The 12,727-nt window shown below is 41.8% G+C and overlaps 2 protein-coding genes across 2 annotated transcripts; both read right to left on the minus strand.

Annotated features, from left to right (window-relative positions):
* Positions 1-9,149: 9,149 nt before the first annotated feature.
* On the minus strand, positions 9,150-10,129 carry LOC138886203 (uncharacterized). Its single transcript, XM_070167255.1, has 3 exons — positions 9,872-10,129; positions 9,476-9,497; positions 9,150-9,382 (listed from the first exon to the last, which is right to left on the minus strand). Exons 1-3 carry the CDS (start codon positions 10,127-10,129, stop codon positions 9,150-9,152), a joined length of 513 nt encoding a protein of 170 aa, XP_070023356.1.
* Positions 10,130-10,504: 375 nt separating this feature from the next.
* Positions 10,505-11,674, minus strand: LOC138886204 (uncharacterized). The gene has a single exon (XM_070167256.1). It carries the CDS (start codon positions 11,672-11,674, stop codon positions 10,505-10,507), a length of 1,170 nt encoding a protein of 389 aa, XP_070023357.1.
* Between the last annotated feature and the right edge of the window lie 1,053 nt (positions 11,675-12,727).

Consider the following 12,727-nt stretch of genomic DNA (forward strand, 5'->3'; position numbering starts at 1 on the left):
GTCAACAAGTAAAGATAGAACATCAGAAACCCGGTGGATTGCTTCAGAATATAGAGATTCCGACCTGGAAATGGGAGGTGATTAATATGGACTTCATTATTGGATTACCTCGCTCTTATCATAAGTTTGACTCCATCTGGGTGATAATTGATCGACTTACAAAATGTGCCCATTTTCTGCCAGTTAAGACAACTTACACGGCTGAAGATTATGCGAAGTTGTATATCAAGGAGATTGTTAGGCTTCATGGTGTGCCGGTATCTATTATATCAGACCGAGGAGCTCAATTTACAGCTAACTTTTGGAGGTCTTTTCAGAAGGGTTTAGGCACACAAGTGAATCTCAGCACTGCATTTCATCCGCAGACTGACGGACAGGCTGAACGTACCATTCAGACACTGGAAGATATGCTACGAGCATGTGTTCTAGATTTTAAGGGAAATTGGGATGACCATCTTCCACTCATAGAATTCGCCTACAATAATAGCTACCATTCCAGTATTAAAATGGCCCCATACGAGGCACTATACGGGAGAAGATGTAGATCACCAGTTGGATGGTTCGAAGTCGGTGAAACAGAATTATATGGGCCAGATTTGATTCACCAAGCTATTGAGAAGGTGAAAGTGATACAGGAGCGATTGAGGACGGCACAAAGCAGGCAAAAATCTTATTCCGATGTCCGACGTCGTGATCTAGAGTTTGAGGTTGGTGATTGGGTTTTCCTGAGGATCTCACCAATGAAGGGTATTATGCATTTTGGGAAGAAAGGTAAGCTGAGTCCAAGGTATATCGGGCCGTATAAAATTCTTCGACGGATTGGACAGGTTGCTTATGAGTTAGAATTGCCATCCGAATTGGAATTTGTCCACCCGGTATTCCATGTATCTATGTTGAGGAAATGTATTGGAGACCCTTCTCGAGTCGTCCCTATCAAAGATGTACAGGTTACAGAGGACCTATCATATGAAGAAGTGCCAGTGGCTATATTAGATCGACAAGTCCGCAAGCTGAGAACAAAAGATGTAGCTTCCATCAAAGTATTGTGGAGGAACAAGAATATGGAAGAAATAACATAGGAAGCAGAAGAGGAGATGAAGTCTAAATACCCGTACCTATTCCAGAATGAAGATAACAAGGATGCTGGTGGAACACATGATACATTGGAAGGTAAAATGGCTCTATGAGGTAAGCAATAACTTGAGAATACTCTTCCTTAATACAAAATGACGATATGCAGATAATGTACATGTCCATAATGCTTTGCATACTTGTAAGGCCATACGTTTATTTAACCGCTTGCAAGTTTGTCCTCTATTTATGGGAGAAACTTGACCGGAATTCACGATGAATTAAACTCCCCATGAACCCTTACATTCGAGGACGAATGTTCCTAAGGGGGGAAGGGTGTTACAACCCATATCCACACGCGTTAGTTCATGCCATATATTAGTTAACATAAATCCAAGAAGGAATTACCTTTGAGATGATAAGAAGTTAATCCTATTGGTCTTAAGTTATACAAGGGTGTATAAGGGTGATTAACAAGTATTAGAAGTTAAACAAATCAAGGATGTTGTAACTCGTATTTTTATGAAAACCTAGAGGTTCTTAGTACACTCAAGGTAATTTATTAAGGTATTTGAATCATATAATATCCTTATCATAAGTGTTGAAGTCAAACAAGTTATGAAACAAAAGTCGACAAATGTTGTCACAACTTAGGTTCACAATTTTACTTAAACATTAGGTTAAATGTTTCAAAGCTTTTATCCTAATTTACAAGGAATTACGGGGTGATCTACCCACCAAATTAAATATCTATGAGTCTAGTTTCCAACTCATTAAACCGTTTGTCAATACAATCTTGGAGTATAGAGATATTCATATTTTTGCAAGCCTGCGCAGATTGGTAGATGACAAGTAGGTGCATCACCTACTTGCCAAAATGATAGGACAAAATTAAAAGATCTAAGTCGGCCAAGAGAGGAATTTTAAGGGGTTATGAACTCAGTTATTTCATCCATATTTCAGACCCTCAAAACCAAAGTTAACCCCTGCAACCCCTCCCCAAAAATCCCACACAAACCCTAATCGATTTTCCCTCTCTTTCAAGTTCTATTTGAAGGTAAAACCTAGAGTTTGAAGAACCAAGGGAAGGGCTGGGTTATCCAACAAGTAAGGTAAGTTAATGCCATATTTCATAAATTTTTCTCTGCTGTGAATTCATGTTAATTCGTTCTATACATGTAAGAACTCACGGGACGGTGATCGAAAGCCGTGAGTTCGAGTTATTCACTTGTAGCGGACTATTTTGTGGACTGTTTTGTGTTGCTATTGGGCTGCGTGTTTTACTACTATTTTGTGGATTTTTGGAGGTGGAAGGTGTGGAGGAACACCATATATATGTAGGGTTGTGGTATGATAGTTATTCGTAACATTTTCGGGTCGTTTGACACGACTACGGTGGTCGTCGTATGTATGATGTAATTAGGTTGTGCGTGGATTGTTTTGGGAGGCTTAATATGTTTATTATTGATGTTGTTTGGGTTATTTCGTGATTTTTTTGAATGGTGTGAAGTCATATATATAGGGGAGGTGTTGTTTGTTTCAACGTAAAATAGGTTGTGGTCGATACATAATAGTTATGACGCTTAAATGATAACGATAGTATCATTTCTCTTATTGTAGACTAAGGAGTTGTGACAATTGCATAGCTTGTAATTGGGGCAGTATATACAAGGTATGTGAGGCTATCCCTTTTCTTCTTTTGCACGACTCCGATTGTACATAATGTAATGAACGAGCTTCCAAAGATACTCTACTCTTAGAAGCTAGCAGTACTTACATTGCTTTCCCTCTTATGGAACGATTGATGTTAATGTTGCTTCTCTTATTCTTATGTTATCAATGTTGTTGGTACTTCCTGATTCTTATAAGGTTCGTAATGAAGAGTTGGTCCTAATAACGTGTACAGAGGATACCGACCTTACGTCACTCCGAAAGGTTTAGAATGTGATTCCATGAGTCGACCATGCATTATGTATATGTATCTATTTTACTCTACTGAGCCGCTCTATAGTCGGCCGGGAACGGCACATATTGTGGAACCACTGATCAGTTGGGTTTTACCGAGCTCCACGTGGCCGGGTACGATTCTACCGAGCCTTATGATGGCCGGGTACATTTTTACCGAGCCTATTATGGCTGGGTACGATATGATGATGATCATGATGCCCACAGAGGCATATGTTTTAAAAGTTTATGTATGCATACATATGTATCATGCATTTCATGTCAATAGCCCTCATAGGTACTCAGATGTTCCAGGTTGTATATTCTCTATCCCTGCTTACATTACTATTCGTATTTATGGTTCCCTACCTTACATACTCAGTACTTTATTCGTACTAACATCCTTTTGTTTGTGGACGCTGCATGTCGTGCTGCAGTCCCTAATAGACAGGTAGGTGCAGCTCCCCTGCCACAATAGATTGTCCAGTTCAGCAGTGATTGGCGAGATCCCTTCTCCGGACTTGCCGTGGTCTTGGTATGCATTTTTGTTATAGACATTATGGGTATGTCGTGGCCCTGTTCCGGCTATGTTGCAGCACTTATGTTCATTTAGAGGCTCATAGACAAGTGTCGACTCATGTATAGTTTGGTATGCCTTGTCGGCTGGTTTTTGTTGTATAGTCTTTCATGGTAGCGTGGTAGCTCGTACCTTATATGTAGTTTCTTGATTGTCTGGTCATCCCCTGCTATATATGTTCATGCCATCATATTTTATTGCTGGATGTCCATAATCCAGGTCTACCATTTATATTGATCTTGTCAACCCTAAAAGATAATAAAAAAAGGTTAGATAAAATGTACGTTGGTGCTCGGCAAATATGGTCGGGTGCTAGTCATGGCCCTCCAGTTTGGGTCGTGACAGAGGTGTTGTTTATGAGTGCCTGTGAGGTTTGCCTGAGGGGCTGATTCTGAGTGATGTTATGCCCAAGGGGCTGTATACGAATGATGTTTGCCCGAGGGGCTGTTTATGATTTTCATCACTTTTACTCTAAATTGCATTAAACCTTTGTTGAAATTGTTGAAAAAAACATCTTCAAATGATTTTTAGCGAAAACTGGATTTTAAACGAGATGATTTGACTCATATACTGATTTGAAAGCATGTTGTACTTACTGAGATTTCATGATGTGGCTTTTATATGTTTCCTACTACTTAGTCTTTATTTACCTTTATTACTTACTGAGTTGGTGTACTCACATTACTCCCTGCACCTTATGTGCAGATCCAGAGGTTGCTGGACGTGCTAGTGATAACTAGGGATTTTGACGCATTTTATGCTCCTCTTGCTTGCGATTTGATTATAAATTCATACAAAATAGTCCCAAAAGGCTCATAAATTGTGCTTGATTGCAGGTTTGATCAACAAAGTGACAAGATGTCAAAGATCAACTCAAAAGGAGTGAAACTTGCACAAGTACCAAAGACAAGAAAAACTCAAGAAAAATAGGCCTAGTGCGGCCGCACTATACTTTGTGCGGTCCGCACTAGAGAGGTTCAGAGACTCAATATTTTAGGCTTCGAAGCAATACGACCGCACTACACTTTGTGCGGTCTGCAGTGGACCTCTGCGGCCGCACTCCCATTTTGTGCAGTCTGCTGAGACAAGGTTTAGAGAGATGCCAAGTTCAGAGGTTCAAGCCTGTACGGTCCGTGGTTGCGTTTATGCGGACCGCGCTAGAAGCCTCTGCGGCCATAGTCCATTTTGTGCGGTCCGTGGAGCCTGGGTTCAGAGAGTCAGGATTGCAAGTTCAAGAGCGTACACACCATTTTGTGTTGTCCACACTAACCCCGCAGGGGCAATTTTGTCCAGTTTTTCCAGCTTAGTATAAATAGAACCTTTTTCCATTTTTAGGGGATCAGATATTATCAAACGTTAGCTGCGCTCGTGAGAAGACTTTTCTTAGCAATTTTGGGCATTTTTACTTAATTTTTATCATTGAATCTTTGTATTTACCTTAGCAATTAATTAATATGTCTTTGTCTTTATCTATTTCTCTATTTTTCTCTTCAAGCATGAGTAGCTAGACCCATTAGCTAGGGTTGTGGCTCAACCCTAGTGTGGGTAATTGATGGGTGTTGTGATTTAAGGTTAGATTGACTATGGATGTTTGTTATTTGGGTCAATTTCATGGTTTAATCTATGAATTAGTGGTTGCAAACACTAGTTTATGCTAAGTTGACTTGGGTTCTTCTTGAGAAAGAGAGCCTAAGTCTCCGAAATTGACCCAACAAGGAATTGGGATGGACTCAAGAGAATTGATAGTCCCAATTAAAGGGTTAAACCTCGAGAGAGTAATACCCGACTTGAACCCTAGTTTCTTGAGCAAATTTGCCTACCCTATTGGTCTTGAGAAAGTCAATTGGGCAAAATCACTCTCACTACCGAGAGGTGTGAGAGTGGGTAAAATTGTGCAATGGTTATAGCATATTCCCTAATCATGTCAATCATGCCTTTGGTTCAATTACCCGTCAATTGACCACCTAGGAGGATGCCACTACCCTAGTGCCTTTTAAACTATTAGACATAACTTGTAGTAATTTACTCGTAGTTAATCTAGTAGCAATTGTAATTTGTAGTTTGATAATAGTAGAATATAAAGAAACTCCAAAAATGATTAGAAGTGATATTTGGAACAAATACGCAATTCCAACCTAAATTGATACTCGACTCCATTCCTAGCTCTCTGTGGAAATCGATCCCGGCCCACAAATTGGGTAAAAACTATTGCGACCCTCTCTTCCTACTTTTTAGTAGTGTGGAGTAGGCTGTGATCAACATTTTGGCGCCGTTGCCGGGGAGCTAATAGTTTTGGCTATCTATTTAGTTAGTTTTGTGTATTGTTATTCTTCCCTTCTTTGTTACTTACTTGTTTGTGTCACTACTCAGGTACCAACATGGCTTTAAATAACGCTAATGACCCTCTTGGAAACGTGATAGCGGGGGAAGAGGTAGATGATCTTGAACAAGATAAGGTACCTCTTGCACCTCAAGGACAACGTAAAGGCTGCAATGCAAATGCGAATCCAAATGACAATATTCCAGAACCTCCTCCGCCACCTCCAAGAGTGGCTCCCAGAGTACTTCTGAACCAGGGTTATGCAAGTTCTATTGTCCCACCCAGAATCTGGGCGGGCAACTTTCAGATAACCAATGTGATGTTGACCTTACTTAAGCAACGTGGGTATTTCATGGGCGCTACGAATCAAAATGCCTACAAACATCTCAAGGGGTTCGTAGATACATGTTGGGGAGAAAGCAAACGAATGTATCCGAGGATGCGTTGAGAATGATACTTTTCCCATTCTCACTTCGGGGGAAGGCATTAGACTGGCTCGAGAGACTCCCCAACCATTCCATCACAACTTGGGATGAGTTGGCGGATAAGTTTATTGCCAAATTCTTCTCTCCTAGTCATATAGAGGCACTTCTAGATGAAATATTAGCCTTCAAGCAAGAGCCAACGGAACCTTTGCATGAGATTTGGGATCGGTATAGAACGATGGTGAAGGAGTGCCCAAATAATGATATGACCGAGGCCATGATCTAACAAACCTTCTACCGGGGAATAAATACTATAAAATCAATGCATTGTTAACCAATTGGCCGGGGGCAATTTTATGAAGCTTTCTTATGATGAGGCATGTGATGTACTTGATGAAATGGCGGACCCTTCTTCAGCATGGCAGAGTAGAGCAAATGTGCCTCAAGGTGACCCTACGGTTATCCATTTGCATAAGGAATTACATGATCACGGGCAAGCGATAGCTGAGCTTACTACTGCTATGAACTAACTGGCTAAGGCGCAGTTGCAACAAGTTCAGAATCCTCGCCAAGTGAATGCCATGGAGGGTGTTAGTATGCTTGTCAACAAGACAAGGCAAAGGAGGCAACAAAATCAAGGGAATTCTGAGCAATATGATGATACATGTGATGGGTTTCAAAATGATGGTTATGATGATCAAAGTGAAGAGGTACAATATGTCAACAACTATCAAGGCAATAGAGGCAACTCTTCAAACCAACAATGGCGACCCCAAGGAAATTGGGGCAATCAATAACAAGGTGGTGGTAATTGGAACAACAGCAACCAAAACAACAATTGGGGTAATCAAAACAACAACCAAGGCAATTGGAATGGAAATAACAACAATTGGGGCAACAATATCAATCAAGTTGGGTGGAACAACAATGGAAACCAAGGCAACCAGGGGAAAGGCTTTCAAAGGGCCCCAATGTACTAACAACCGAACAATCCACCCCATTTCCCTTCTCAAAGTCCTAGTTCTTCTAGTAATGATATGAGTAGAATTGAAATGATGTTCGAGCAGATGATGAAGAGGAATGCGGATTCTGATGCACAGTTAGCTTCTCACAACACCTCTATCCGAAACTTGGAGGTGCAATTAGGCCAAATCTCTCAGTCATTGAATACTCGCCCGAAGGGTGCTCTACCAAGTGATACGGTAGTGAACCCAAAGGGTGGGAACAATCATGTTATGGCGGTCACAACAAGAAGTGGGAGAGGCGGTGATGTGAATGCCTCTAAGCAAAAGCAAGTCGTGGATGATGATGTTGAGTTGCAAGATGACGAAGTCCCTTTGGTAGTTGAAGATGTGGTTGATGAAAATGTGAACAATGAAGTGAGGATTGATATTCAAGAAGTCGAGGTAGAAACCCAAAATGATGTGAACTCGTCTAGGGAACACATAATTGACATGCCGGGGCCGGTTGTGCCAAAAGCCAAGGCTCCTTTGCCAAGGTCACCTCCACCTTATCCTCAAAGGCTCGTGAAGCAGAAGAATGATAACCAGTTTAAAAAGTTCATTGACATGATGAAGAGCTTATCTGATAATGTGCCTTTGGTGGAGGCACTTGAACAAATGTCGGGTTATGCAAAATTCATGAAAGACTTGGTTACAAAGAAGCGTTCTATGAATTGTGAAACTATAAAGATGACTCACCAAGTTAGTGCTATAGTGCATTCAATGGCCCCGAAGCTTGAAGATCCCGGTGCTTTCACCATTCCTTGCACCATTAGGAGTGCGAATTTTGCCAAGACTCTATGTGACTTGGGAGCTAGTATCAATTTGATTCCATACTTGGTTTTCAAAACTTTGGGTATCGGGCAACCTAGACCAACTTCAATGAGACTTCAAATGGTGGATCTATCGATGAAGCGGCCTTTGGGCATTATTAATGACGTGCTTGTCCGGGTGGACAAATTCATTTTGTCGACTGACTTTGTCATTTTGGATTGTGAAGTGGACTACGAGGTTCCTATTATCTTGGGTAGAACTTTCCTTGCAATGGGGAAGGCATTGGTTGATGTTGAAGAGGGTGAGCTCACTTTCTGATTGGGTAATGAAAAGGTCGTTTTCCATGTTTGCAAGTCTATGAAGCAACCCAATAGCACCGAGGTGTGCTCATTTGTAGACCTTGTCACAGCTGTGATTGTGGATGATACCAGTGCTATGATCAATGTAGAGCATCCTCTTGAGGCCGTGCTATTAAATCTTGATGTCAATGAGGATGCAAGTAGAGTGGAGTCCGAGTGCGTGCCCCCGTCACTAATAATGGCTCTCGGAATCCTGAATCGGGTGAATATATTCTTCTTCAAGAACCCCACCACCACTCTCGAATCATTGGTGGAGAATGCTGCAGCTTCCACCCATTTGGATACATAATCTACCGCAACAAGTATGTACTTATTGCCGTAAGAACTGATGAAGGGACCCATGAAATCAATTCCCAAGACATCGAACACCTCAACTTGCTGAATTGTATTCATTAGCATCTCATGTCTACGGGATATGTTGCCCGTTATTTGGCATTCGTTGCAGCCCTTTACCCATTGGTGAGCATCCTTAAATATTGTTGGCCAGTAGAACCCGGCCTCTAACACCTTCGCTGCTGTCTGAACTCCTCTAAAATGTCCTTTATAAGGTGATGCGTGACAAGACTGCAAAACAGAACATTGTTCTATCTCGGGGACGCATCTTCGGATCATGTTATCAATGCAAATTTTAAACAAATGCGGTTCATCCTAGTTGTAATTTCGGCAGTCACGATAAAATCATTTCTTTTGAACATAGGAGAGTTCATATGGTTCAATGTCGCAGGCCAAATAGTTTGCAATATCAGCATACCATGGCACATCTTCCACACTTGTGGCTAGCAGTTGCTCGTCTAGAAAGGTTTCTAGAATATCCTCAGACTCAGTTGCGTTTTCAGCACCTTCAAGGCGTGACAAATGATCAGCGACTTGGTTCTTCGTGCCCTTAAGGTCACGAATCTCCAAGTCAAACTCTTGAAGAAGTAGCACCCAACGAATTAGACGCGGCTTGGATTCTTTTTATCAACTAAATACCGAATGGTTGTGTGATCTGTGTACATGATCACCTTCGACCCGATCAAGTAAGACCTGAACTTATCAAAGGCAAACACAACAGCTAACATTTCTTTTTCAGTTACCGTGTAATTCAGTTGAGCACCACTCAGCGTCCTACTTGCATAGTAAATAGGGTGCATTACCTTATCCTTGCGCTATCCCAATGCGGCTCCCACAGCGTAGTCACTAGCATCATATATAAGTTCAAATGGTTACTCCCAATCGAGAGCAACTATAATCGGTATTGTGACTAGCCGTTTCTTTAGTTCCTCAAAAGCCACCCTACAATCATCAGAAAACACAAATGGGTTATCGTTTTCGAGCAACTTACAGAGGGGATTGGCGATCTTGGAAAAGTCCTTGATGAATCACCGGTAGAAGCCGGCGTGTCCCAGGAAGCTACGAACAGCCTTGACTGATGTGGGAGGTGGAAGTTTTTCTATCACGACGACTTTGGCTCTGTCCACCTCAATCCCTTTACTCGACACTAAGTGCCCCAAGACGATTCCTTCTTGTACCATGAAATGGCACTTCTCCCAATTCAACACTAGATTCATCTCGATGCACCTCTTCAGTACATGGGTTAAATTTGCTAGGCATTCATTGAACGAATTTCCCACCACTGAGAAGTCGTCCATGAAGACCTCCATAATGTTTTCCACCATGTCTGTGAAAATGGCCATCATGCATCATTGGAATGTTGCAAGCGCATTACAAAGGCCAAATGGCATTCTTCTTAAGGCAAACACTCCGTAAGGGCAAGTAAATGAAGTCTTTTCCCTATCCTCCGGGGCAATAGAAATCTGGTTTTACCCTGAGTATCCATCCAGAAAACAAAAGTGTGACCTCCCTGCCAATCTATCTAACATCTGATCAATGAAAGGTAGTGGGAAGTGGTCCTCCTAGGTGGCTAGATTTAGCTTTCTATAATCCATGCAAATTCTCCAGCTTGTAACGGTTCTTGTAGAGATCAATTCATTGTTATCATTCTTAACTATCGTCATGCCACCCTTTTAAGGTACACATTGAACTGGGCTAACTCAGCTACTGTCAAAAATTGGGAAAATGATTCCCGCATCTAACCACTTGATCACTTCTTTTTTCACTACTTCCTTCATATTGGGGTTCAGCCTTCTTTGGTGTTCCCTGGAAGGTTTATGTCCCTCTTCTAGTAGAACTTTGTGCATACAGTATGCAGGGTCGATCCCTTTTATGTTTGCCATGGTCCATCCAATGGCAGTTTTACACTCCTTGAGTACCTGCAGAAGTTGTGGAGCCTGCACATCTAACAAACTAGATGAGATAATAACAGGTAATATGGAGTCAGGTCCAAGAAACTCATACCTGAGATGGGCTGGCAATGGCTTTAACTCCAGCTTTGGTGGTTCTTCGATTGATGGCTTGGCTGGAGGAGTTTCTCTGTTTTCCAAGTGCAAGGGCTCAAATTCAAGATTTCTATCCCAGAACCCTCTACCCTCTAATGCCATCACCCATCCAGCCAGTTCTTCTCCCTTTACCTCATCTAAATTCATTAGACACGCAGCGAGGGGGTCTTTGATAGTCAGAAGTTCATCATCGGTCTCTACGATTACATCCAGGGCATCAATAAGAGAGCAATTGGCGAATTCACTTGGTTGCCTCATAGATTTCTGCACGTTGAATGTTATCTCTTCATCGTTCAACCTCATTTTTAACTCCCCAGTTTCACAATCAATTAAAGCTCTACCCGTGGCCAGGAATGGTCTTCCCAAAATTATGGGAATCTCTTCATCCACTTTACAGTCTAAGATTATAAAATCTGTAGGGAACACAAATTTCCCTACCTGAATCAACACATCATCCAGAATACCAGAGGGTCGTTTTACCGTCCTGTCAGCCAGCTGCAACAACATAGAGGTGGGTCTAGCTCTTCCAATACCCAGCCTCTTATAAATTGCCAGGGGCATAAGATTAATGCTGGCCCCTAGATCACACAGTGCGTTAGCAAAGGCAAAATCATCAATAGTGCATGGGATTGTAAAGCTCCCTGGGTCGAACAACTTTTCCGCAATTGGTCTACTCACCACTGCACTACAAGTTTGAGTAAGAGTAACTGTGGCCAAATCTTGGAAATCAAATTTTCGGGACATTAAGTCCATCATTTTTGCATACCCAAGCATCTCTTTCAAAGCATCAATTAAGGAAATATTTACCTGAATTTGTTTTAGCATCTCCAAGAACTTCTTGTATTGCTCCTCTTTTTGGTACTTAGCTAGCCTCTAAGGGAAGGGTGCGGGAGGTTTCTTCTTCCCAATCATTTGGGATCGATCTTTATCAGCTACCACATCAACCACTGGTTCCTGTGCTATCTCAGCTTCTTTCTCGGTCTCCATTTGAATGCTACTTTCTTCCTGGGTAGGCTGGACTGTCACCTCTATCAGTTTCGTTAATTCATCCAACTCAATGGGCACTGATATGAGTGTATCAGCCTTCCTGGCTTCTCGAGCTCTTTCTTGCTCGACATCCAAATCTCTACCATTGCATAGGCTCACCGCCATTAGCTACTTCGGGACTTGATCTTTTGGATTTACCTGGGTATCTGCAGGTAGTGTTCCATGAGGGAGATTGTTTAGAGACATCAAAATTTGGCCCATATGTATTTCAATATTCTTGATCGCTGAATCATGTGCATCTACTATCTCACTAATCTTTGCATTAGACCCAATAGTCTGTTGCATCATTGCTTCAAGTCTAGCAAACTCATCTTCCTGCCTTCCACTATACTGCTACTGAGGAGGGTGATACCCCTACTATTGATTCTGATTACTTTATCCCTGTGGCCTTGGGTAAGGTGCTATATTGTTGGGGGGTCTCATACCTCCCATATTCCCACTGTTGAACTGTGATGGGGATGGTTTGTACTGCTGATTCTGCTGACCCCAACTCTGACCACCCTGTCTCTGACCTCCATAATTAGACAAATAATTCATATCTTCAGGGTAGTGATGATGATCATGTTTTGCATTCCACTGGTTACCAATTGACTAACTAATGCAAGATATGCACAATACCTCATTAGTAGTATCTACAATATGTACCTGCCGTTTTTGCCCTAACTCTTCCACCTTTTTGGTGAATATGCATTTGTGTCAATAAGGTGGCCATATTTTCAGCCATTGAATTGGATGGATCTAGAGGCACTGAGTGCACCACTGTAGTGATAGGTGCATTTCTGGTCATCCCAAATTTTGTGCCATATTGTCAAGAAAACCTTGACCTTCTCT

This window comes from Nicotiana sylvestris, chromosome 2 (genome assembly GCF_000393655.2).
Source record: "Nicotiana sylvestris chromosome 2, ASM39365v2, whole genome shotgun sequence".
NCBI lineage: Eukaryota > Viridiplantae > Streptophyta > Magnoliopsida > Solanales > Solanaceae > Nicotiana > Nicotiana sylvestris.